The sequence below is a fragment of the Rhipicephalus sanguineus genome, chromosome 2 (genome assembly GCF_013339695.2).
Source record: "Rhipicephalus sanguineus isolate Rsan-2018 chromosome 2, BIME_Rsan_1.4, whole genome shotgun sequence".
Taxonomy (NCBI): Eukaryota; Metazoa; Arthropoda; class Arachnida; order Ixodida; family Ixodidae; genus Rhipicephalus; species Rhipicephalus sanguineus.
This window is the reverse complement of record NC_051177.1, coordinates 50304244-50330719: the sequence shown is the minus strand read 5'-3', so window position 1 is coordinate 50330719 and position 26476 is coordinate 50304244. Positions and strand designations below refer to the sequence as shown.

The following is a 26476-nucleotide window of genomic DNA, read 5'->3' as shown; positions in this document are numbered from 1 at the left end:
TTCTTTGTATTCGTCGGGTCAACGCTGGCGATGTCGGTTTTTCTTAACGCTCTCGCACTTAAATTACCAATTTCTGTTCTCACCGTTCCTGGATAGATATAAACTGTCAATCACCTGTGGCGCATACCCGTGCACTGCGGCCCGTGGTAAACGGGTATGTGTCACACGTGTCTGGAGGAAAGGGTTTGACGACGTTATTGATATTATGACCCAACAGTCATATTCGTCAAATCCTCTTACCCTCCCATGCCAATTTTGGTTTACACCAAGTTAAGGAGGCGATCACGAGAGCACCCCGACGTAGGCGGATAGATAGATAGATAGATAGATAGATAGATAGATAGATAGATAGATAGATAGATAGATAGATAGATAGATAGAAACGCTCAAAGTGCCAAAGGTTCCCTAAGAAATGCTTCGCATTTAAAATAAGAGAACCCCAGTCCGCGTCCACTAATAAAAAAAGGCAAGGCTTATCCATCAGACACGCCTAAAAGTTTCAAATGTCCGAGTAGTGCCTTCATGATGTCTGGGGAGGAGTCCGCCAGCCACTCCTCCAGGGTCGCAGGTTTTAGATTGGTAGGTATGTGTTTAAGGCTCTCGCCCATGGCTGCACGGCCACCCGGACAATCCCACAGAACGTGAGCTACGATGGGTCTCTGAAACAACAGGATTTATTCAAATCACAGAACAGTGTAGAACATATTGCCAGTTGTATAGTTTGAACGATTTCTCTTTTCTTTAACACCACTTCTCTCTCTCTTTTCACGCCTACTCGTTTGTTTGCTTGCTTGCTTGCTTGCTTGCTTGCTTCAATAATGTCCTTATTGATCAATCGTAGGCGATGCTCACACTTTGGGTATGATGGGTTGCGTTATAGCCTTCCTCTCTTTTTTTCCTCTTCTTACTTTTCCTCTTTCCTGCATTTTTACTCTGTCCTTTGTATGTGGGTAGGCGTCATGTACGTTTTAAAAGACAATTGCTTGCCCCCTTCTTTATGTCTGGTATGTTTATTTTGGGCTCACATGAATAATATGGGTACTAATAATGTCTCAGGAAATCCCTTATGGTGCAGGTCCGGCCCAATAGCTTGCACCTCTTGCAAATGAGATGTACACGTACCGGTTTGTTTGAAAAATATATACATTGATGAAAAATCTCTGCAGGTAATTGACGGTGGCATTTTGGCGCCTTATACTCTCGGCAAACTAGAGAGTAACCGTATGCAAGCCTGAATGCAAGTGCGAGCTGCCGCTATACATCTGTGAAACTGCGGAGTGACAAAGAGGCGACGACCTCATCTTCCGGCGACGACAGCCCACGTTAACCTAAGACGCCGGGTATCCTCGACCGCGAGCGAAGGTGCATTCTCCTTTGTGCTGGGCGTAGGATCGCGCAATTACCGCGCTTACACGCCCACAACATGTGATCGCACCGCCACCACTGTACGCGCCGGTGCCTCAGCAAAAAGCGTGCAGCGCTGCGGAGGCGGAGTAGACGTGGTCCCTTAAAAGGAATCATTTTGTTACTTTACCAAAAGGCATTGCACTTACGGGCAAGGCCCCCCATAGGGTTCGCAAGGTAGGGCGGGATGGGGGGGGGGGGGGGGGGGAAGCGGCAAGTCTGCCTCGTACCATTATTCAGTCGGACCTGTCCGCCATTGTTTAATGTGCGGGGTTATAGCCACGCAGGTTTTTGACAATAATGGCGGCCGAACACCCCTAATGCTCCATTCCAAGAACTGTTTACTTCCTGCATTTACCGCCATTACAGACGTATGACCTCCTTTTTTATTTATTTTGTTATTCTACGCTGCTCGGTGCTTTCTACATCGCAATAACTTATTCGAATGAAAGAAGAAAGAAAGGCAGACGACCATTACGCATTGTATTTGTGAAATGTTTGTTACGAAAGCTGAACTTCACGTACTTTTTATACAGTGCCAACATATATGTGAAAATAGTCGCTACAGACGAGTTCTGGGGAAAGCAGCTTTCGAGTGCACCCACCCGCGAGGTATCTGCGGTTTGACAACGGTAGATACATCTGAAATATGCCCTCAGTCTCCGGCTGCTGTTTTGCAGGAAGTTTTGATACATGTGCTCCGGAGCCCGTGTTAACAAAGCAACTCTTTGTATAAAAATAATCGCCGGTGTTTTACGTACAGAAACCACGATGTGGTTATGAGTCACGCCATAGTGGGCGACTTCGGATTAATTTTGACCACCTGGGGTTCTTTAACGTGCATCTAAATCTAAATACGCGGGTGTTATTTCATTTCGCCCCCATCTAAACATGGCCCCATGGTCTGGAATCGAACCAGTGACCTTGACGTTAGCAGCGCCACACCTTAGCTTGCTGAGTTACCACAGCGGGCAACTGTTTGTTTATGCTGGAGCGGTCAGTAAGAGCAAATGTCAACCAATCGCAATATCAAACATGCTATTTGGGAAAACAATTCAGGTTAACGAGCGATGGTTCTAACAAAATAAATGTCCCTTGAAATTAATATGACCGGGTCCGCCATCTCAAAGCTTCGCCGTATACTTATAAAAACATAAACAACATAAAAGCGTCCCTTCGTGGCTGCCTTTCGAGCGTGTACACGACACTTGGATCTTCTTTCCGTTCAGGGGCTTCATACGATCCCGCAGCCAAGCTAACAAAATTTCCCCTATATACCAGAATCCTGTAAGAGATTGGCTATCCCCGCGGAGGCCATCTCATTATCAGACTGATTGATATCGTGAGCGGTAATTGCCGGAACACAGGCCAGCAAGAAACGACTTGAGCGCAGCTGTGTTTCACGAGAAAGCTCTCAGGCCAGGCTACTCTTCATAAGACCAGGTGGCAGCCGCTAGCGATGGTGGGTGCACTACTCTAGCGAACGCTGCTTCCAAACAACTCTCACAAGCGAAAAGCCCTAGCCCACGCAGTGCTTGCAGAACAAATGTACACGCGCTAGAGCAACTCGTACGAGTGTCCTAGAGCCAATCATGACGTTGGACATGCTATTCGCGAAAGCGGTTGGCCAATGATAGACAGCTTTTACAAACGAAAATATTTGTAAAATGTGTCTCTGATGAGTTTGCACGCTGCTGCTGCACTTGATTTAGCGAGGCGCGGGAGCACCGAGCCTATATACGTCTAAGCTTCCGCCGTGTTGTTCACATCTTTCTTCCAAGCTGCAATGACAGGCTGAAATGGTGCCCTCCCTGCTAGTGCAACTTATCTCTTCCCTCTCGTTATCCCGTCTTTTCGCTAACCCTCATTTCGTTTGAAGCTATATATTTCGTGGGCTCTCTTCGTTGTCCTTTCAGTTTCCGCGCGCCCTCCGACCGGCGCCTGCCTGTCGGACGTCCCCGGCAAGCCACACAATGGAACGCTCATGCTCCTCACGCGGTGCCGCGCTGTCTACCGGCGGAAAATGTGGGTTAAGTGAAATCGCCTGCACCCCCCACAGAGTCGGCGGGCGCGTCCGGACGCCGCTGAAGACGCGCCTCCTGTGCGACCGAGCGCGCGCCGTGCGCGACTAAGCGCTCGAGCACGCGCGCGCATCTCTCGTGTATAGATGGGCGGAGGATGAAGGGCGACGCCATCCGCACTACGCGTCAGGTAGCGCGGCGCCGGTGTTCGGGAACGCATGTTGAAGGACGGCGCACAGCGGTGACCACGCGGTAGGACAAATCTGCGCGAACAACAGAATGGGTCTCCGCGCTCTGAATGTGACGTCATTTGTGGGAAGGCCGATTGCTCTCGCAAAAAAACAACGCGAAACGTCGGCGCACCCAGCTTCGTCCATGGTACAAGAATCCGCACCGAAACGTACGGCCTGCCGGCCGACCTCTTCGTTGTGACGTCGCTGCTAAAAGCACGCGGGCCTTGTGTTTTCGGAAAGAATTATTCTGTTCGTTTCCGCGTTACCATTACCCCGGAAACGGCGACATCTCCTGCACTGTCGATAGCGCGCCGAGGCATTTCGCTGTGCAGCCAAAGAACCACTCTTAGAAGATCTACCAGTGCGCGTATTGTTTTATTAAATTTTTATTTACATCGACAGCTATTACGAGAGCTAATTTTAAAAAAGAGCGCTTGCGGTTTCTGTATACCATCCCTTGTACTGCGTCTTTCTTTTTGCGCTGTAAGTTTTATTCCAATGTGCAGTACCAACAAGCCCACCTATCCATCCTCTTAAAAGAACTCCCTGAATAGTATCAGCTGTTTGTGTGTTTTTGTTGTACCTGACTATACTGGTGACATTCCTCGTAGAATATCTGGAGTTGGTATTACTTCTAGTCCACTGCAGTAGCATACCATGCATAACGTGCCTCGCTCTCCCACTGCTTTCTGCATTCGCACTTTCGCAACTTCGCATTCCGAGTGAGTAACAAATAGAGCAAGTGATGGATCTTACATCGTCAGATTGACACGGCGACAGAGAGAGTACGGCTGTCTTGGCCAATTGGAAAGGACATTTGCACAGTGCGACACGTAATGCATAGTTTTATAAGATGAGAATGGCTTACTTTTGCTTCTGCTAAACTTGAGTGCAACGTTCAATCTCTTGAGACCTAGAGCAATACAAAAAGGAATACAGTGTTCATTTTCTTCTTATTTTTGTTTTTATCCCGCGCTTTCCGTAATCATATTCGTTTGGCAGCATCCTCTGCCTGTAAGAGACGCGAACACGCAGTAACGTGGGAAACGCTACATAGAACGCTTGCGCATCGGCGCGCGCAGGGATATCCATTAGGAGGGACCAACCCCCCACCCCAGTTGGTCGAGTCCGACAGAAAACTCACTCCGCCATGGGTGCAAAAATGATAATGAAGCGATGAAATGTGTCTCACAACGGCCTGTCATTGGTCCCCAGCTTTCTGGGTGTAAAGGTGGGAAAAGGGAGAGTTGGGCTAGTTGGTTTGCGTTCATATTGTGTTGTCAAGTCTTTCTGTGGCCTACGTCTTTTGCGCTGTTTCAATATGAACGTAAAGATGGGAAGGAAACTGAGTTCTTTTAATGCAACGTCAGGGATCCTCGGTCGGCATTATCGTCAAAAAGCATGCGCAGCCCCAATCCTGCGCAATAAACAATGTCGTGAAAGGTACGAGGGAATAAAGGTATGGGGTAGCATTGGCGCCCCCTTCGCATGATTAGCCTCCCCCCCCCCTCCTCCCGTGTACACGCCTATGAGCTGTGTGAGTAACAGCTGTTCACTGTACGCTGGACTCGACAATCGGCAATCGCTCTCAGTGTGCACAAGAGAGCTTTCACTGCGAGACGCGTAGTGCTAGTGGCAAAACCAACTTAGGGTCTCTAGAGCTTTATCGCTTTTTTGTTTTTTGTTTTTTTTTTTCGTTTTCACGAGACGCCTGTGAATTGAGCACCAAAAGCTTTTTGACATGTGTCGCTCAAGAATAACCGTAGAAACCGAGATTGAAAAACTTAGCATGACGCAAGAGCCTTCGTTCCAATGTATCTCATTTCATCTCGGTTTTTTTGTCGTTATATGCGCCTTGTGCCAGCTAACTACCGCCATGTTTGACGAAAGGGTAAGCAAAAGCTTACACGGTGTTTGGTCATCTGTTCATTTTTTCCAATGTTTGTGCATCCTTAACTCGACTAACTAGCAAAGAGATAACTAAAAAATAATACGTACACATTGTCTCGCCTTTGCTGGGACACCCCACGTAGGCTTGTACAACGTTTCACCGAAAATTCTTATAACTTCCAGGTATTTGACGTATTCACGTCAATTTTCTTTCGCGTTCTCTTCACGATTCAACGCGCTTTCTTGTCGGTATACAAACCGCAATACACGGAACACATGGAGGTCGCGTGCTGTGTGGCTCCTTGCATTGCCTCCCCATTGCCATCCTTCTTCCCGCTCATACGATACGACCCCACGCGCTAACTTCACGCTTTTAAATCCAATTGGCGGAAGTTCTTTGTCCTCAACTATGTGGGCTGCAGTGCATAAGGACGAAACGCAGGGGCGGATGTAGGCATGCATCACGCAACAGCGACCCATTTAAGACGGCTCTCGTACACATACGCGCGCTATCTCGTCGTGCCGCCTCTTTGCGCATGCCAGAAAAGGGGAGAGGAGGTTGAACTCTTCAATAATCTCCGCGGCGATCTCACGCGCCTATGTAGGGCGCTACACTAAACGACGCCGAAACAAGGTGAAGTCAGGTTTGACGAAAAACCATTTAGCGAGCAAAAACAGCAGCACTACCGTCCGGACATTCTCCGTGACTTTGGCTTCGCTCTCTGGTAAAGTTCTCGTTCTACCACCGACGTAGCTGGCGCGTCAGACCTCACCTATCTCTGTCAGAAATGCATTTCTTGTTTCACTTCACGCTCTGTGTCTTCTTCTTGTTATTTTTTTGATAATGCTACTCTTCCGGCAACACAGGGCCTCGAAAATTCGTTTTCCTGTCCGTAAATCCGTGCATTAAGTGCGAGATTAAATGTATTTTCGTTATATATAAAAAAACGTTTGCGGCGAATTTTCCTAAGCGAAACCGTCGTATGCGTGTAGGGTTTATTGGAGCGATACATAGCAGTATGCATGTATCATTTTGTTATAGTGTTATGACAGAGAATAGCCAACATTTAGCCAGTGCTGATGTGTGAGTAAATGCATCATAGCCGTCAGACAAACTATACTACCTTCCAAAATAATTAAAGTTATATATTTCGTCGTGATAACAGTTTTATTAGCTTTTATACATGCTCTACCATACATCATTAGATATATTTTCCCCGAATTTTAGTTCTAAGATACCTTTTTTTGTTCATGCTTACATAAAAACCGACAGAAATAATGGCTCTGGTGTGGTTCACTTCTTATAAGATGATCCTTACTAGGTTTTCAGATGATGGGCCATGGCGGATATAATCTTTTCAGTTGTGTTCACTTTCACACAGATACGCCACAAGCAGATGCAACACAGAGTACAAATGGCAAAGAGAGAGAGAGAGGGAGTGTGAGATCGGTTTCACTGACCCTGAGAGTACAAAGCGTGTCCCGCGCATTCAAGGGCTGCGGAAGTCTCGGCCCAGGCTCCAGAAGCGGCCGAAGCTTGCTGACCACAGGGCGTTCAAAGAGGCAGACTAAACAGACACACGCGGCCGTATTAATGACCTTTTGTGGTGCAGAATATGGCAGCGTTCCGAGCTTTAGAGATCGCCGTCTCTTTATCGGTCCGCACCGGAAAGACGGGCCAAAAGGTGATCGCTAAACCGAAGCTCCGAACACAACGCCTCTGATCCGGACGTCGTTAAGGATCCCGATAGCCTGGGAGTGCCTCGCTCCTTTTATGGGAAGCGTTATGCACACACCGGTGCACCGTTCCGGTCCTTGACTCACTCGCGTGCGGGTATGCCGTATAGCTCTGGTTTTGCGCACTATTACTAATGGACGCCGTTCCATTGTTCGCATATATAACTGACGCTGCGGACTGTTGTGTGACCGTGCGGCGTCTGTTAAAACTACGTTGTGAGGCTGGCTTCGTTCGCGTCATGAGAAAGCGAAGCGAGGACGTTGGAATCACGCTTTTCTAGAGCGTTAAAGCGGGCCACGGCGGCATGGCCCGATATGCGAGCACGGGCGCCGCAATGCAAGTTAACAGCGGCGCGATAACCAGGGAGGTCGGCAACCGGGGTAACCAGGAAGCGGATGTATTAGAGCGATCTTTCCACTGTACACACAGCTAGTTTTCTCGTGCGATACCACGAAATAGGGTACGGGTGTTCGCAGGTGGGCCAACTCTCACCCCTCCGATTCCTTTGTTTGCTATTGTGAAACAAGGAGGAGAAGGCAGAAACACACGAAAACACGGCACTCTAAGGAAAAGAAAAAAGTCATTTTGCTCTATTTTTGTGAGTCCTGACTTGCCCCGTATACGAGTCTCTTTAAGGACACACGTGAACTCTCTTTGGAAATCGTTACACACTCGTCGGAGAGTCGTGACACCCAAAAGAGAGTTAAAGTGTCGAGAGGAGTAACAGATACTCTTTTTTCTCTTTCTTTTTTTAGAGTGAAGGAGGTTAGCCAGTTCTCGAACCGGCTGGCTACCCTGTACTGTGGAAAGGGGAGTAAAAGATAACAGAAACGTTAAAATGGGACACTTAAATAGAGAGAAAAGAAAATGCGACACTGATTAGAGTCTGTCTCTAAGACCAGTTGTCCGTGAGAAGCGCAACGACGCTTTCAAAACCTTCTTTGCTGAGGGTGGTTTCGTTATGGAGCAAAAATAATCGATAATTTCAGGCGATACAAGTAGGGACAATTTCACAAATCCTTTCTTTCGCAAGGTCATCGGGCGTGAGTGCGTGCGCTTAATTGGTCACCTTGAGTCTGTACGCTTTAAGCGAATAATAACGGGGTTTGCATACAAGTCTACGATCAGAGAATGACATATGCATAGGTGCGCGCCAGGGGCGTAGCCAGAAATTTTTTTCGGGGGGAGGGGGGGGTTCAACCATACTTTATGTATGTTCGTGCATGTGTTTGTATGTGTGCGTGTATATATACGCAATCAAAATTAAAAAATTTCGGGGGGGTTTGAACCCCCCCAACCCCCCCCCCCCCCCTTGGCTACGCCCCTGGTGCGCGCAGGGTTCCCCGTAAGAGGGGGGTAGGGGTGCAAAGCTTTATCGTAGCGAACCCCCCCCCCCTCTTCCCTCTCGTTGGTCGAGTCCAAAAGACCGCATGCTTCACAATGTATGAAAAAAAAAGGAAAATTGAGCGGTGGCATGATTCTCACATTGACCTGCCCTTGGTGCCTGGCTTTCCGGGAGTAAACATTGGGAGTAAACAGTTATCGGAATGGAACATCCGGGGCCTTCGGCCGCCATTATCATGAAAAATATGGCTGATCCCTCTGTCATAGGAATCGGCATAACACGAAAGTGAAACGTGTCGTCACTGAAGTAGTTAATTGTTTATAGTCCATTGGCATATGAGAACTTGTATACAATGTCTACTGTCGTTCGGCAGATATAGCCCCGCTTGATGTGGACGCACTCACGCTGATGCCTAGTGGCACATCTCCGTACCGGCGACTAACGCCCATGACCATGATATAACCCTTGCGGTAGCTGAAGTTCTTAACATATGCGTGTACACCGCATATGGTGTATGCCCAAGCAAATAGGGCATCAACAAGCACATAATAAACACCAGGGGCGTAGCCAGAAATTTTTTTCGGGGGGGGGGGGGGGGGGGGTTCAACCATACTTTATGTATGTTCGTGCGTGCGTTTGTATGTGTGCGTGTATATATCCGCAAGCAAAACTGAAAAATTTCGGGGGGGGGGGGGTTCAACCCCCCAACCCCCCCCCCCCCTTGGCTACGCCCCTGATAAACACTGATACTCGATATGCACTCCTTCAAAGCGTCGCGGAACGCGAAGAGAAACGCTACGAGCATCGTGTTTTACCTCTAGCCTGGCCGTTTTCTCACAGGGCGAGCCAGGCGAGCGTCGGAGAGCTATTTTTCGATATGGATGAATGCTATGAGCGAGGCTTGGTCTAAAGCCAGCACCTCGCAGTGTGTTAAAGTGTTGACGAAATTACACTTCTATTGGAAACGCGCAAAATGGGACGGTCGTAACAACGGCGCAATTTTTTTTTCGAGCCTGGTGGCACACATGTCACCGTCCCGTTATACAGGGGACGCTCATAGCATCCATCCATCCATCTATCCAAGAGCACTGTGAGAGGAAAATGTAAAAAATAAAATGCGCGTTCATGTAGCCTCCGTTATGTGTTCCGTGGGCTAAACGCCCGCCAACCATCGTCGCGGACAGAGACGTCATGGGTTCGACCCCTGTCAACGCAACTTTTTCTTATAGCTTTTTTTTCTTTGCCAGTTGATGGCGTTCATTTTTCTGACGTAATTCCGTGACGGAAATACGTCATGAAAGTCTTCGTGGACCCCGGCATAAAACACTTTCGTGTTAAAATCTGCGGGGCCGTAACCCTGCTCTTTAAATAATATGGGACAGGTCCGGCTGAGTAAGTGTAGAAGGCAGACCATGCAACCTCCTCCCCCCCTTCCCCGCTTTCGGGCACAAGCCTATGCTCATATTCCTTGTTAGAAACCACCAGGAAATGTGACAGGACTGGTGGGGTCAAACTCTGACGGAAGAACAATAGTTTACTGGAAGGTCTTGAGCAAGATGTTTACGGGATCAAGCCTCCACTGACCAGTGAATAAACATCAGCTATAGCGCTCCACAGCCCGTTACGATCGACGGCCGCTTTCCGAGAAGCCAGCCGACCACTTAATTGAACGCAGGACTCGGCCACCGTTACCCCTATCAAGGGAGACGGGGGGATATGAACGGTGTCACCGGTCACATACGTGGCTCGGTCGTTGAGCAGAAGTACGACCTGATTAAGATGTCGAGCCCGCAAGGACAATTCGCGCACTCCCGCAGACGCTCCGGCATCCTCGCCGACTCGACAAAAGCTTGTTCTGTGCAGGAGCGGAGGCGCCATGACGTCGCTATAGCACGTCGATGGAGTGAAAGGCGACCAGTTTCTACATTAATTTTCGTTATAGTACTATGCAGTATTCTGAACGCTAAGTGCGTCAGCAGAGGAGGGCTTGTGCATTATTAATATAGAATTACCTTCTCCTGATTCTGTCTAACTATTATCATCCCTCGTTCTTGATTGGCCGTTGAGGTTGCGTAGCCTACGTTACGTTATGATTCGAGGGATAACACGCCTTTTGTAACGAACTGTTTTACGTAGACAAGGGTCATGTTAGGAGGTGATTTCGTTCATATATACACAGGCGTGCGCACAGGAAGGGGGGACATGGGGGAGGCCCCCTGCCCCCACCCCATTTTACACCACGTCTTTACACTGCGTTCTAATCGTAAGGGTATCAGTGTGTCGGGAAGAGCTGGCGGGGGAGGAGGCAGAGGGGGGGGGGGGACTTCCCCCCCCCCCGCACGCACACCCCTAATGGATAACCCTGCGTACACGTACGCATACATGTGTTCGATGTTCGTGATTCTTCAGCGGCTGGTAAGCTATATCATTAGGAAATTTTCGAATAACGTACTCAAAGCTTTGCGTTGGCTTTTTGCGCAACTGCGCATGCGTTATATGCTAACCGTTTGCGGGCTCCCGTTAAGTGACGGAAATAGCGGGCCGCAAACGCTAACGCTAACTTAGCGTACGCTAGTCGAAAGCTCCCTATTAGCTGTGCAAATCAACAGATTTCGGTTTTCACGCACATTTCCCGCCCTGTTCTTAACCTTTCGCCAAGTGTGCAACCGCTTTTAGGCTTTACTCATTGATGAGTCGCTGCATGCCAGCCGTATAGCATCATCACCGCTGCATGGTTTTACAGGCACAAGACATACCAGCCTCGCTCGATCGCGGCGTTGACAGCGACCAATCACGACGAAACCGCGCGTCACCGCGCCTCATACTCGAGATAGATGTGTGTGCGTGTGTGCGCGGAGCGCCCCGCCAAGCAAGGTCGTATCATCCGTCTCCCGCACTATCGACAACCCATCGAGGCCTGTCTTCTATCGGCGATGGCATTGCCACCGTGTGTGTCAGGCACACCGCGAAACAATGGTCGTCCCGGGTCGCGGACAAGAGCTGCTACTGGCAGCGGCGACGCGGACGACGTATCAAGGTTCGATTTCCGAAGGACCTCTGCAACCGAGACGGGAGCGAATGAATGACGGAGGAGTGACTACGTGCTTTCCGGACGCGCACCCAGCGACCAAGAGATGCCTGTAGCTATAATTCGGGAAAGACGGTCAGAACGAGGTATCAGGAAACGGTGTTTCATTCGAAGGAGAAAAAAAACAAACAGAGTAATGGCGGCGCTTTCAACGACGCGAAAGCGTCACGCTCGACGACGTGTCGGAGATCCCGACAGGGTCGAACTTGTAGCGCGAGGCGCGCAAGATTGTGCTGAGGTCGAGATCGCCTATATCCACGCATCACTGCTTCCTCCCCGCGAAGGACCCTGAAAAGGCAGAGGCATCCCCGCGTTTATTTACGAAATGACAGGCGACAACAGCGACGCAAATATAAACGACAATTACTACAAGACCAAGCGCATCGCGATGCGCTCTGTGTCCTTGACATGTGTCGGCCGTTTTCGACATCGCGAGCACAGCTCAGCCCAGCGTGCATGCCTTCTATGACGTCTGTTATATCTCTCACTTACTTGTGGCTTATTTTTACAAGCATGGAAACTTCACTTGCTTTCAATTAGCGGGCAAGAAGCGTTGCTTGTGAGGAAACCAACGAGAAGTCAAGGTATAAAGTGTGTGGCATTAATTAGATATTATGACGTGAAACTCTGAAGCTAATCACTTTTCGAAGCTTCGTAAACTCATTCTTGAATCACGTCTAGTCATTTCGTTTAAGGAAAGTTTCTTCCGTACCACAACAGGAAGTACGGAGGCGGCCTTACGTGAACAACATACGCGTGCATATTTGAATACTCGATGACCCTGAATACGTCGTTGTGCCAACGCAAAATTTTGATGACACTCGCTACTGCCGAGACTACAGCTGCGCACTTTTTGTACTATGATCGCTGCTTAAGGTGGTCTAGTCAACTTATTCGGTTGACATATGAACTTTCTCAGGTCATGCCGTTGCAGGGTCGTGATAGCAGTTGTAAATCTATGCGCGTGTGCTTATTGTCGTGTTGTTGTTGTTGCCCGCGCGGTGCCTGCCAGGAATGACACGAACTTGGTGGCATGGTTTCAAGCAAGGCATACCCTTTCAAGCAAGGGTATGCTTTGCTTGAAACAATACAACTTCTTTCCTAAGTTAAGTGGCACGCACACTGTATCAGTAGGAAAGTATCGATAGGTCTCTTGCCTTCACTAGCACCTTTTTATCGCACTTCTAACTGTCATATAAATGACATTCAACGCCTAAGCTAGGCTTTCCTGCACAGTACGCAGAGTAATGGTATGTGAGGAAGCCAGCTCAACATTTCCCGAGCTCGTCCATACATTTCTGTCGTAGCTAAGATCTCAAAGTGAGGAAGTGATTTTGAACGACGGTATTATACGCGGGGGAAGTTTTGTTTCACCTTCTGCCTCACGCCGCGCTGACTTACATGCTCACAGGCTTCATTACGGTGACGCCTGCCGAACTATGCTTGCAGAGGTTTTTGCCGTGAAGTGTAGGTTAGAGTTAGATCAAGGATATCGAGCACATAAGCTCTCACGCAAAGAAAAGCGCGAACTCCGAAGAAAAATATATCCCCTACATGCTAAGACCTGTCATGAAACTGCCCCACAGCCGTTGCCCCGAAACGAAGACAACTGCGGGCATGATGCCAAGACCTAACATTCACAGCGGCTAAGTACCAGAGCTTCCATAGAAAAGAAGCCGCTTGGACGGCAGAGGAAGGAGGGGGTTTTGTTGTAGGACGACGTCGGTTCCACTCCGCTTCTGACGCTGCCACAAAGCACTTAATAGCGATCCTCGCCGTTCTTCTTCCGTTCGGGGCATTAAAATACGTGATCGTAAACAGCCATGTGTGCCACTCTTTTCTTCTTTTTGGGCGGCGATTTTTGCTTCATTTATTTCCTCCCATTGTTTTGTTCGTCCAATCTTATCCTCCACCAACAGGTGCGCTTTTCCTGCAGACACGTCGGCATAGCGCGGAGACAACATGTCTCCGGTGAATAAACAATAATTACAGAAAGACAAATTGTCCAGTCGCCGCGGTCACCTGCGTCCCGCTGTATACATTAGTTTTTCAGCGGGTAGTGTTTACGTCAGTAAGCAAGAAAGGCGCCGTGAAAACATTAGCGACGACCATCTCGTTACGTGACGCGCGTATGCGACGGTCGTTGCGTTAACAAAGAAACCTCGCTTGGTTGTTGCCGTGTGGTGGCCGTTTGGAGCCGATGTACTCGCCAGGTAAAGAAAAAAGTTTTAAAAGATGAGAGGAAGCTTGCTTAAGCGTACAATAGGGCGCGGGGGACATTACCAGCATCAAAGCAGCGCAGAGGGAGCTGGCGTTCTTCTTGTCTTATTAGTCGACTCGTCTTCGTCAAACCCCGCCAGCGCCATTCCGCTCTTTGGTATCTGGCCAGATTCTAACGGAAGTCCTCGCGACGAAAGCCTTGACAACAGACTTGAGCGTTTTCATGGGCGCCTCGATACCACGCCTCACAGGACAGCGGTGCCGCTATCGCGCGGCTGATTTCCCGTGTGTTTACGCATACTAGTAGTAAGTGTCGTCAAAACGCACGTGTCCGGGCCTTCCGTGTTAGGTACAAAGTGCGAGACGAGAACACGCGGCTGCAGTTATAAGTGATATGACTTGTGTGAATGCCGCACCGGTAATAGCTCAAACTCTATAGAAGGAAGAGAGTCATACGATCTCCTTCGCTAATGTCTCACGAGCACTTCCAGGCCGTTAGCGTAGCCGGGGATTGAGTAGCCAGGGGCTAGTTGATAACTTCTCTCGCGGGCTCGCGTAGTTAGGTAATGACTGAGTCGTGCATATGCAAAAAATAGGAACTGCAGTTAACAACCAGCCAGTGACTATCCAAGGATGTACGTGCATCGTTTTGGGAATCACATGGGTACTAGCTATAGATCATTAGCGCAGAGGCTGATGACACAACGGCGGTTCAGGTTGTCGCTTGAGAAGCGTATCCTAAAGGAAATCACTCCCCCGACTTGGAGTGTAGATGTGCTCATGTTATACCCGCTCGTGGCGCTGCGTTTATATATCCGAACAAGTTTTGCGCCGTCATTTTGAATAACAGAAGCATTGTGGTGAAGCCTTTTCAAGAAGTCTGGATGACAGCTGTCATCGTCGACGCGATTCGGGAGTGATTCCCGCTATTCAGTCTCTCTTAGGCTTACAGTGCATAGAAATGTCCGTCTGCAAACAAACAGACGAGTAAAGAAAACAGACACTGTGCACAGCAAATATTCACTAACCCTAGCAAACGCACGAACAAACAACACTACCGCTCACTTTTCACCGTTCACAAATCGTGGAGGGCGTACGCCATGTTATGCTCTCGTATGCAAAACTGTACATGAAACTGACAGAGGCATACTCAATAGGCATTAGTGAGGTAGGTAGGTGTTTGCGTTGGTGACCTTGCCTGAGGCATTTCGTGGGAACTGGCGCAATATGACGTATTCAGAGACTCTAATCTCGATTCGTTCCCGATGCACGACAAATGTGCGGGCACCTCTTCAAACTGACGACTGCGCGAGACATGTTTGCGCAAGAGTACGTCATCTCTATACAAGTTGTACGAGCGTTTAGCGCAGGCAACGCGATGTTCCTTTATGTCCGCGCGTACAATTCTTCGCAACCGTGTAACTGCAGGCAGCCTTGGAGGTTCGACGCAACACGATAGCGATGAAGCCCCGTGAAAGGCATAAAAAGGACACAATGGCAGAGTAAACAGAGAAGACAGGGATGGGTCGACAAAAGAGCATCGCTTAGTCGTTATTCGCCATGACCATATCAAATCGGAAACACGTTTCGCGGTGGCAAAGGTGGCCGTAAGACGTCCTTGCAACAGAAGATGGCATGCGGCGGGCGGCGCTAGCGACTTGTGTCTCTTATGACCCGCATTCGGAGAAGGGGGAGAGGCACTGACAGTTTCTAGAGTCATCGATGGCGGCGCACCGATTCAGAAAACAAAGACGCCTGACGTTGTAAACAAGTAATCACCACGTAATATGCACATTAAATGCAATGCGAGCACACGTATGGCGCGCAGGCCGTAGACAGTCCGCTGGCTACTGTAGAACTCCTCTCCTTCAAGGTGGATGTGTCAAGCAGTTTGCGCAAGAACAATAGAAAGTGCGACGGCTATCCTAATCGTCCTTGCCATAGCACATTCATTTTCCTACCATATCTCTGTCGTTCCTTCGAGCCCCTTACACAGCCTGGCCTAGCAAGCTGTACTCATGCCGGCCTCTCCATCCGCCTTCTTTCCTTAGCGTTCCTATCTTTCTCTCTCTCACACACACACGCACACAGACAGACACTACACACACACGCACACTGAATTTAACTGTCCAAAGCAACGCAAACACGCTTGGGTTGCATTCATGTTTCAGGACGTCGTACACAAAGGCACCCGAGTTGCGTACGTTCCTTTCTTCGTCGTATACCATCATTTTAGTACGCACTGTGCGTCGACCGGGTGTTTGTATCTGCATTGGTGGATCTCGCGAAATGCAAAACAACGTTTTCGGATCCCGACCTCCCATGAACTCTCTCGAGGAGAGTACCACCGCCCACAACGTTGGCAAGCCCATGCTTTTGCACTATGCCGGCGGCAAAGTCAGTTTATATATACGATTGTCTCGAATCTGCTGTCGTTCCACTGCGAGAAAGAAGCAGAAGCAACTCAGTGTTGTTGCTGCCGTTGTAGGAGACGAGAAACCAGTTCTCTCGGTGTCTTTAAGCACTCGACGAAGCGGGAGATGGCAAGAGAAAAAGAAAAAGCAGCACAAATAGCGGGTGAAAAAAAAACAGAGATAGAAAGTAAACAATGGAAGGCCCGTGTGCGGTGCAGGTGTGACAGACGGCTTGCGCCGCTCAAGCGGTGCGGATCGCAGGGAAACCCGCCCCAGCGGCCGCGCGCGGAGGAAACGCCCGCGTTTTACGCTTCCGAGAGCATGCACCGGCGACACGCGGTTCTCCACGCACGGCGACCGCAGTGGCGGCGGAAGTTGGGCACAACGAAAGGGAAAGCGCCCCAGTGTGTACGAGAATGACCCAGTTGGAGACAGCCGCGGTTTGTAGAGCACCGCCGCGCCTTGCCCCGGCTATGTGTGTTGCCCAGTTCGGTATGCAAACATATAAGTTAAACCAACCGTCGTTGTGGCTATGGTGTTGCGCTCCTAAGCACAAGGTCGCAAGTTCGATTCCCGTGGCTACGGCCGTGGGATTTCGATGTTTTAGACCCTCATTCAATCACATATCCCGGCATTAAGCGCCAAGCGTGAAATCTCTTTTGCGGTTCAATAGAACGTGCTTACGAAGGTACTGCTGCAACTCGTGGGACGATCGACAAGCCTTTAAAAATGGTTTTAGTGCGTGGTGATTGTCGCATGGTAGATGATGGCACCATTATGTTGCTTTTTACACAGTCGTAACTGTATACAAGCCTTGGCCACAGCTGCGTATACATACCGGATGTTGCGCACTAACAAGAGTCGTATAGCGAAAGAATTACGTCCCTTCTCCTCGAGTTACTGCTGCGTTCGCAAGGAGCACATAGACGATCCTCACTTCGGTCGCGCTGTCGTTAAGTTTCAGGCATTTTAATTAATACTACTCTGGGTTAGTTCTAGCCCTACATTACATCAGTAACTTGTCCTCAGTTTTTGTGGTATTCAAATTACATTGGGTTACACAAAGCAAGAAACGCGAACTGGTCTAAAAGCGCCACATTTTACGCCCGAAACGGCGCGCACTGCCTTTTCAACGCTTAGTTGTAAACACAGCCTATACGAAGCACGTTCCCTCTATAATATATTGAATAAAGCCGGGAAAGAATTAGAGCTCGACCTGACGATTCATCGCTCCACTTTTTTTTAATGATTTTTCGTAACACGCATAATATTGTAATCACCAAGTGTACTTATCTTTCTTATCGCTTAGCCAATCTCGATCCGCGTATTTTGTTTCGCGCACGATCCGAGGAGGCTATTAATTCTGCCTTTAACTGGGTAAGCGAAGCAAGCGAAGTGAAAAAAAAAAGAAGCAAAATCGTACAAGCACCGCAGAAGGTATAACTCGGAACATCTGCGGCAAACCATCAAGGGCTTCTTCCCACACGCTTGGTAGCGCAGTCTCGCCCAGGCACGAAGTAACATTGCAACACGGGTTTGCGCGCCAAGGAGTACCGCTCTATATCGTCGCCAAAAATACGCGGCGGACAGGAAGAGCGCGGAAATCTGGAAGCGGTCGAGTGGGAATCGGCCAAATGCAGGCACGCGTCTGCACATCGTTAATCAAACGATCCGGCTTCCTACATATTTCCACGGCTGTGCTTTGCATGAGCGCAATCGTCCGGTCCCGCTTCGCGTGGCACATACACGAGGTGACTGGATATAACCGTGCAACGATGAGTCTCCTTACAAATAAATGTAGCGCTAAAAATTAACACACAGAGAAGAAGAACACAGACGAGGACGAGCGCTAGACGAACGGGCGTCTGTGTTTTTTTGTGTGTGTGTGTGTTAATTTTTCGCGTTATATTTATTTGTAAGGATGGTAGACCAACTTGCCCAACAAACTGTCCTTCCGAAAGATGACCCGTTCGGCTGGCTCATTCGAAACGGCTTTCAGCTGCGGATGTTGAGGGTTCGACCGCGAATGACACAAATACAAGAAAGCACTGTTAACGTTCCTCGCAGTCACGTTCCTGTATACAAGCTTCATCGCTCACGAAGTTAGCTACAGAAATTTTTGACAGGTTGTAGGTTCGGTCCCTACCAGCGACAGGTTGCTTTTTTTTTCGTTTTAATTTCTTTCCAGTTACGTCATAAATACTACACTACGGTGAAAAGGTTCAGCCAGTTCCAAACCGTGAACACAACCGAACAACGACGCTGTATAAGCGCGCGAGTGTGTGCTATTGGCTAACGAAATCACGTGGTCTCCTAAATCCGCCGTAAGTCATCTCACGCATCGTCATCGTCATCATAATCATCATTTCGTTTTATTTAATTCTTTATTCGCTCCCCGTTACCGGACATGTTTTTGACGAGCTGTCGCAAATGAGTACACGTTCAACGGAGTAATAAATAAACGAATGTACAGAGCATATTACGCTGACCACACTACGATGTTCATCAGCAGGCTCGCATAGTAGGCTCAACAGCTTTCACTTTACTCGGCGAGCCAGCGTACAGCCTTCGTTTCTTTACAGCTTGTCGTTCTTTAACTCCACAGGCACAATCGTGACGTTTAGCGAACTGTCCTGACCGGGCAACGCCTAGCGGACTCGCGATCGCCGCTGTCCGCGGTCGTGCTCGAAATATTAAGCGAGCTCCAGTCTCCGCTTCCCGCGGATTGTCAATGCCGGATGCGTGTTATTCCCACCCTCGCAGAGTTAGGCAACTGCGCTACATAGAAACACCTTCCTGGGCCAATTTCTGGCCTTCTTTTCTTCGTGGAAAAAAACGAACAGGAGGGCGTCGGCGCAGTCAAAGGGGATGCGCGTGCTTGTTTGAAGCCCCCGGGCCTCACAAGAAACGGAACGAGATTGAGTCTCAGCATGTGCCTTTCTCGTTCAACAGGTTCTGCGAACAAAAAAAAAAATAAGGATTTGGGAAACGGAGTATCTACGGTAGCAGCTTCGGGTCATCTGTCTGCGTCGCCCATCTTACTGATTTCGTCCCTTCGCTACGCTTCGATGGCGCACAAGCCAATGGTAAAGGAGTAGGCGTAGGTATACTGTGGAGCGTGATAACTTAACGATTTGGCTGCTCGTTGCAGTGGTTATGTAGCGTTTCAAACACTATAGAGATTGGTTAGGTTAATGATAACTCCGACCGGAATTCCCTACCTCTGCGTCTCTCACTCTCTCTCGCCGGCCGTAATTCGATCATATCTGCTTATCATTTCAGAGGCCTATCGTTAATCCGTTCGAGCACACATCCATGGATTGAATTGGCCAAGAATGCTCACACACCGATTGCCCCACGTGCTCGATTACACATTGCCAATACTCTAAGTTGTCCATTCAGGCGTACACTCAGGTACAGATGTCCAGTAGACAAGCTGTGTGTAATCAGCCAGACGACCGCTGCCCCGGCACCAGCACAGAAGGAGCGAAGGGGCAAAAGGAGCCTTCGCTTTACTGTCTTCGTTCTTGCATTTCGCCCGAAAATGAAGAAAGGAGTCGTTCTCTTGCGCAACAGAATAGAAAAAAAAAAGAACAGATAAACTTGGTCGTTTTGGCCAACCACCATCCACGGATCGCGCTAACGCAGTCATCCGTGCGCGGTAACTGACGCCAGCGAGAAATTATTGCGCGACCACGCAAGACCACTCTCAAGGGGCAGGTTCTACACAGCGCGACCGTGGAGAGGCATTAAAGAGGCACGGATGAATGATCTGTCCGGACTCGAAGTATCTCGTAGCAGGCACACGCGAAAGAAGGAGAATGAGGAAGGAATACAAAAGCGATTGATTTACGCCGGAGCACGGCATTTTACCCCTGCGCACGCACTCCGCGGCTATGAAACATTGCTCGAGCAGAAGAATTCCCTCCCGCGTAAAAATGCAGCGTTGGCGAAAGAGGTCAAGGGGCAGTGATCGGTCGGACGCCAACGGACACGGCGCGACGGAGCTTGACCATGGGGCGCCGTTGTTTCGGTGACGGGAAGACCTCGGAGACATAGGCGTGCGCACAGGAAGGCGGGGGGGGGGGGGGGGGGGGGGGGGGGAGGTAATTCTGCCCATACCTTTACTCGGTCAAACCTTTCACGACATTTTTTAATGCTCAGGGTTATGGCTACTCATGTTGTTTGACGATAATGGCGACCGGGGACACATAATGTTGCATTCAAAGAACTGTATATTTCCCACCTTTACCCCGGAAAAGCGGGGACCGATGACAGGCGCTTGTGCAAAGCGCGTGGTCGCTTCATTTTCATTTGTGCATCCATTGCGGAGCTCGTTTTCTTTCGGACTCTACCGAGAGGGGGGGGGGGGGGTTGCTGCGGCGAAACTTGGCCCCCTCCTGGACAGCCCTGCGCACGCCTATGCCCGGAGAGAGTTTGTTTACGGAGCGGTTTTACGACTAACGCGCGGACTCTAACAAGACACTGGCGTATAATGAGAGGCATTAGGCCGTGCTCGCAACCCCCAGCCTTGACGTAAATGTACGGCGATGAGTGCTGCTGGATTCGATAAGTGCGCTGACGGTGGCTCGAAATTACGTAGGCCACTCGACGCTGTGCTGTGCAGAAGAAAACCTTGGGGTTCGGTGGACGTTGCATGCTGACGCCGTCTGGTCAGAATGGAAGATTGACGGTTTGCCACTAGTCCAGTAGTGGAAAACGGTCAATTCTTTTTTTTTTCTTTGACCCCCGTGCCTTCCTGACTTGCGTACAGGAGCAGTATGTTGTACGTACAAACTAGCATCCATTTAGTTGATCGCCTTATTGACTAAGCTGCTGTGAGTTAATTTCGAAATATACGGCGGAAAAGTGTTTACGGAAAAGCGTCTAGCACTGCGGTTTTATCTGATTGTCTTAACCTAGAGCCAGTCTTCATATATAGAACGTTTGGTCGAATGTCTAAAGCTACAAGTTAACGTACTCGCATTGGTCTATTCGCATCGATTTGACTACAAGCGTCAAGTTATTGTACTAGACGTTGGGAAGGTGCACTTGAAACAGGCGGAATTTGGTTTCGGCTAATTACCAGAAGCGAATCAGTGTGTATATCATATTCATCACCCAGCACCTGGAGTAGCATGTTAGACGAATAGCCAGCTTTCCACAGAAACATTTCTCTCTCTCAGAAGCGAAGTGAAAGTTATAAATTGGCGCGTAAGGCATCAATGACATCACGCAAATGCACTATACTGCCTAAAAACATACCCCCCCCCCCCTCCCACTCCTGGTTTATTTATATATACTACGTCCCTAGATAGTGGACAACCTGCTGAAGTTGGCCACTAAGAACCCGCGAACTTCACAGAAGCACTGCCTTTCTGGGAACAGGCAAAATAAATGCTTTTGAGAGGGAGCGTTGCGATGTGTACAGCTGTGATACGAAAGAAACCGTGTGAATTCGGTTTCAGTTTACTCTATCCACCAGTAGCTGCTACGCTGCACGCTTCTGTTATCACCCGGAGCGTTTGGGATGCGACATCTTCAAAACATTGTGTGCTTGGCGAAGAAAGGGTCAGGGCGAAACGCGACGTTAGGCGGTCGCGCCTCGCTCTTATGACGACGATCCTCCCCGAGCCGAAGGTCGCCATCAAGCGAATCGGATCAAACGTGGTACATTTGCGTCCTGCGCTAAAGCGATCGATTGCTTAATCGAACCCCGACGTAATCGCCGGGACTTCTTCACTAAGCTGAGCGTATACGACGCGAACCGGCACTTTTATTGCCACAGGCGTTATACAATGTGAAACACGGACGTCAGTTGATCGCTACCGCTTTCTGTATACGAAAACCGTCAACAGCCCTCGCCGGTATCAAAGGGTAGAGCTTCGGCTGAAAATGGCGCTGGTAATCAGTAACAGCGCGAGACTATGCGAGAAAGAAGATTGATGATATCTTCGGAGGAGGGGTGTCTGCCCCCATCCCCCCCCCCCCCTATGTCACCAAAAACGGGGCAGAAAGTCGGCGCCGTTTGTCTGCGCCAGCCCCCTCATTGTTTAAAGAGCAGGGTTACGGCCACGCAGGTTTTTCATGATAATGGCGGCCGAAGGCCCCTGATGTTCCATTCCGAGAACTTTTTATTTTTCATCTTTACTACCGATAAGCCAGAGAGCAAATGCAGGCCATTGTAAGAAGCACGTCATCGCCTCGTTTTCTTTTTTTTCTTTTTTTCATTCATTGTGCAGCATGGACTCGACCAGTGACGGAGGGAGGGTGCTGCTATGAAATTTTGCCCCCTGACGGGGAACTCTGCCCACGCCTACGCGAACAAAACACGGACGCAAGGAGATTGACAAAGGTACACCAGCACCAAAGATCAACCGAAATATTTCAGAGCGGTGGAAAAAAAAAAGGACGACAGAATAACCATCTACGCATGCGCATGGCTAGACAGCGCCTATACCCGTCAGTCATCGACACGCCTAAATGCCATCAAGATAACGGTTTAGGTATAACATTTCGGCACGCCTAAATGCCATCAAGATAACAGCTTAAGTGTAACATTTCTCAGTTAAGCAAGATAATCGAGGACTGGCTTACGCACGTCGTAGCTGCTTTAATGATATGCCACGCCTCAACGATTGAGAGTCCAACCTATATAGCTGCAGGCTTGGCGCGAAACTTAAGAAACGGTAGACGGGACTGCGCACAGTGTGACACGGTCACCCCTATTCCTCCATGACTAAAGCGAAAATTCTGGTTGGTTGGTCTTGCTTAATAGGCAAATAAATACCAGCCCGTTGGACAATAGCTGACCGCCGAAGCAGGACGTAGACTGTTCTGCGTGGGCCTTCTTTCTGCGGCTGTCTGTTGTTTAACGCGCTGTGGTTTACCGTTTATCCATCGTTGAATCTCGCGACGATCGCGGCAAAGTTCAATCGTCGAATCCATATTGAAAGTTTAGAAAAACGTCAGCGGCCTTTTACTTTATTTTCTGTACAAAGTGAGTAACAGGATGTTTCCCTAGTCAACAGATCTTGCAAATTTCCACGCCCTTGTGTTCTTGTCTCTATTTTTTTTAAAGCAAGTTGACCTCAGAAGTGGAAGCTGCCGATTTACAGATCTAAAGAAAATGAAGCTGAAAATTTTGATCGTTTCCTGTCTACTCTCAGTGGCACGACATACAACAATAAAGTTCCTCGTCACATGAACGCTTTTGCTGGTGAGGAGACCAAATAAGGCCATAAAATGGCTGCACAAGAGCACGAAGTTGTTCTTATTGGTTTAACCAATATACACATAAAAGAGTGAAGAAGACAGGAAATTGAGTTGGACAACACAGGCAAACTTTTCCAGCGAACATTGACGATCACTTTGATATACCAGTCAATAGCATGCACCTGCATAGTCGGTCCGGTGTTGTCCTGTCTTTTGCACTGTTTCATTTACGATGGTTTTCACGCCAGAATTCTATCCGTGTCCAGTGACTGAAGCTCGCGTTTTGTTTTAAACCCATAGGACAACGCAAACAAGTTCGAGATGATTTTGCGTTTGAACTGGGCAGAGCCTTTTTTTTTTTTTTGCATGAGATAAAACCAAACAGACAATGCGATATCCTCCGATATTCATCTTCAAAAGTGCGCTTAGTGTTCACAGACACAAACGAGCGCAAACTACCAACTGGTTTATTGTCTGTGAAAAACGTAGCCACAAGCACGGGGTGTGTCAGACGAGCATGCGCAGGTGCTCATAAAAAAAGACAGGTGGGGCAGGGCGAGAATGCGAAGGGGGCCTTATGCCTTATGTCCAGTATTTTTTCGTTTGTGTCTGCGTTCACTAAGCGCACTTTTGAAGATGAATCAACACCAACTAGCTTACCTTATAGCTATCCTCCGATAATCCAGATTCGCTTTCGTTAGGAGCCTTTGCGCATGCAGCTTCGTCGTCAGTCGTGACCCAAAGACGTCTCATTATAGGTGGCCAAGCATTTAAAATTGGCCATGTGCTACAATTTTCCTGAAATTTAAACCGTTCCCAAGCCTGCGCTGTGTTGCGCCTACTGTTTCGATTAACAAAAATACTGGCAAATCTTTATTAATATTGTGAATGGAGGATTCGTACGCGCCCGAAGAGTGAAAATTTGTAGATTTAACATTTATTTCTGGAATGGGGAGTGCGCGCTTTATTTTTAAAACAAAGCTGCTGACAACGCACTCGCTTCAGTTCAACGAACCGGTAGCATCCTCAATGAGTTACCCTGACAGCTCCTCTAGGATATCTGAAGGCGCATTCACACAACTTTCTTACCTAAGACTGCTTCCTCCTGGGCACGGTGTTAGTACTCCTGGACAGGCACTGAGGGCGCACGACACTAAAGACAGCGGTTAACGTGATATCCAGGCGGCGATAAACTAATACCGAAGTGCAGTTACGCGAAATTATGTTAATTTGTTCCTAATCATGTTCTATTCCACTCTTCCTGAATGGATGAGCAGGCGCCCTGGCAGCGTTATCACCTCCAAAATCACCCGGCCGTAAGAGGTGGGCGACAAGAAATAAGGAGCATGCGACGATTCTATTCCAATGTCATTACTTCTCACGTTTCGTCACTGATTCGCCTTGGACTTCGCCAACGTTGCGACCTGAATCGGTCGTAGTCACGAATGTACAGACGATAAGATAGCAATCTAATCGTGCCGAATTAATCGTTGCAGTATACTGGCTCTTTCTCGATGATCACGAGAGGCGAGAGACAACTGCGCAGTGCCCCTTTCTGGGCATCGCTCCTAATTACAGACACTCTCGTTCGCTTCCTTGTCGTCTCTACCAGAGCAGGACCCATCGAAGCACGGAGACAACGACCGTCTTTAGCGCACGCGACAACATGTGAGGGCAGCGGCGAACTTTAAAGAAAAAAGACGTATAAGAAAAAGTAGCAGTCGCCTAGGCAAGGAAAGCGGGAAAAGGAAAAAAAGAAACCAGATATATAAACGAAGAAGAGGAAGAGTCAAGTTAAAGCGTTCGAAACGAGGCAAAGGGGCCGGCACTCACGTGGAGAAGCATCGCCGTGGGGAGCATTTCTCCTCTGAGGGTTGGTTGCCTGCCTTTGGCTGGCCGGGTGGCTGTATATGTGTGCACGGGTTTCGCAGGGCGTAGAGAGCGCGTGGTATAGCACGGCGGGCTCTCGCTGCTCACTCCGCTGGAGGGTGACGCTGGTCGGCGGAACGCTGCTGCCGCTGCTGAGCGATGTCCGAGCGGCGACTGGACCGGCGCGCTTTTTTTCCACCACGGACGGCGGCGACAGCTCTCTCGGAAGGCAGCAGCACCGCCGCGCGCCGGGCTGGAAGGGAGAGAGGAGGGGGGGTGTTGCCGAGAAAGGACGATGTGCCGGCGTGTGGTGGTAGTGTAGCGAGAAGAAAGGAGTCTGCAGCGACGTAAGAGCCGCCGCGCGCGAAGTCGTTCATGACACGAGCCGCCCGGAGCGAAGGTCGGGTCGGCCGATTCGCCCGCCCTTCCACGTTGATGCCTGTCTCTCCCCCCCCCCCCCCCCCCCCCGTCGTTTTCTCTCTTCCGTCCTCCTCGAAACGACGACGACGACAAGAAGCGCGCGCCGTCGTCACCGGGTCGCGTTGCAAAAGGCCCGGGCGTCAAACGCGACCGACCAAACGACCCCAGCGGCAAAGTGTCGCCCAGGCTGTGTTCCGACGCGTCAGTTTCCGAGCTGAAGGATCCGGACCCGCACTCGCGAAACGTTCTTCCACTGATGTTCGTAAGAGCGAAATTCGGCCATTAGATAACTCGCATTGACGTAACTGAAACCGTCGTGTTGGAGCACCAGCATGGAGGCATGCGACTTTTGCGATGTCACATTAACTTAATCAAAACATAACATGCATATTATTTCGTTATTCACGCACATAGGGGTTCCGCCACATCGTTATCACACTGAAGCAGGCTAACCGCAACTTGTTTGTCATCAAAGCCGCCATCGTGGAGTGCCAGTACGTTCGGAAGCTGCGTCCATGACGTGACGTGCAAGCTATCTGTAGCGACGGCGAACACATTGGCAGCGAAGGTCACCGGCCAATCCGCGGGCCCGTTTTCACAAAATCGTCTTATGCTAAAA

The 26476-nt window shown here is 49.3% G+C and overlaps 1 protein-coding gene across 1 annotated transcript in view; it reads right to left on the bottom strand.

Moving 5' to 3' along the window:
- Window positions 1-25691, bottom strand: part of LOC119382922 (uncharacterized) — a 55838-nt gene extending 30147 nt beyond the window's left edge. The window contains exon 1 of the mRNA XM_037650837.2: window positions 25402-25691. Within this exon, the coding sequence (XP_037506765.1) occupies window positions 25402-25428 (27 nt within the window). The 5' untranslated portion in view covers window positions 25429-25691. The remainder of the gene's footprint in view (window positions 1-25401) is intronic.
- Between the last annotated feature and the right edge of the window lie 785 nt (window positions 25692-26476).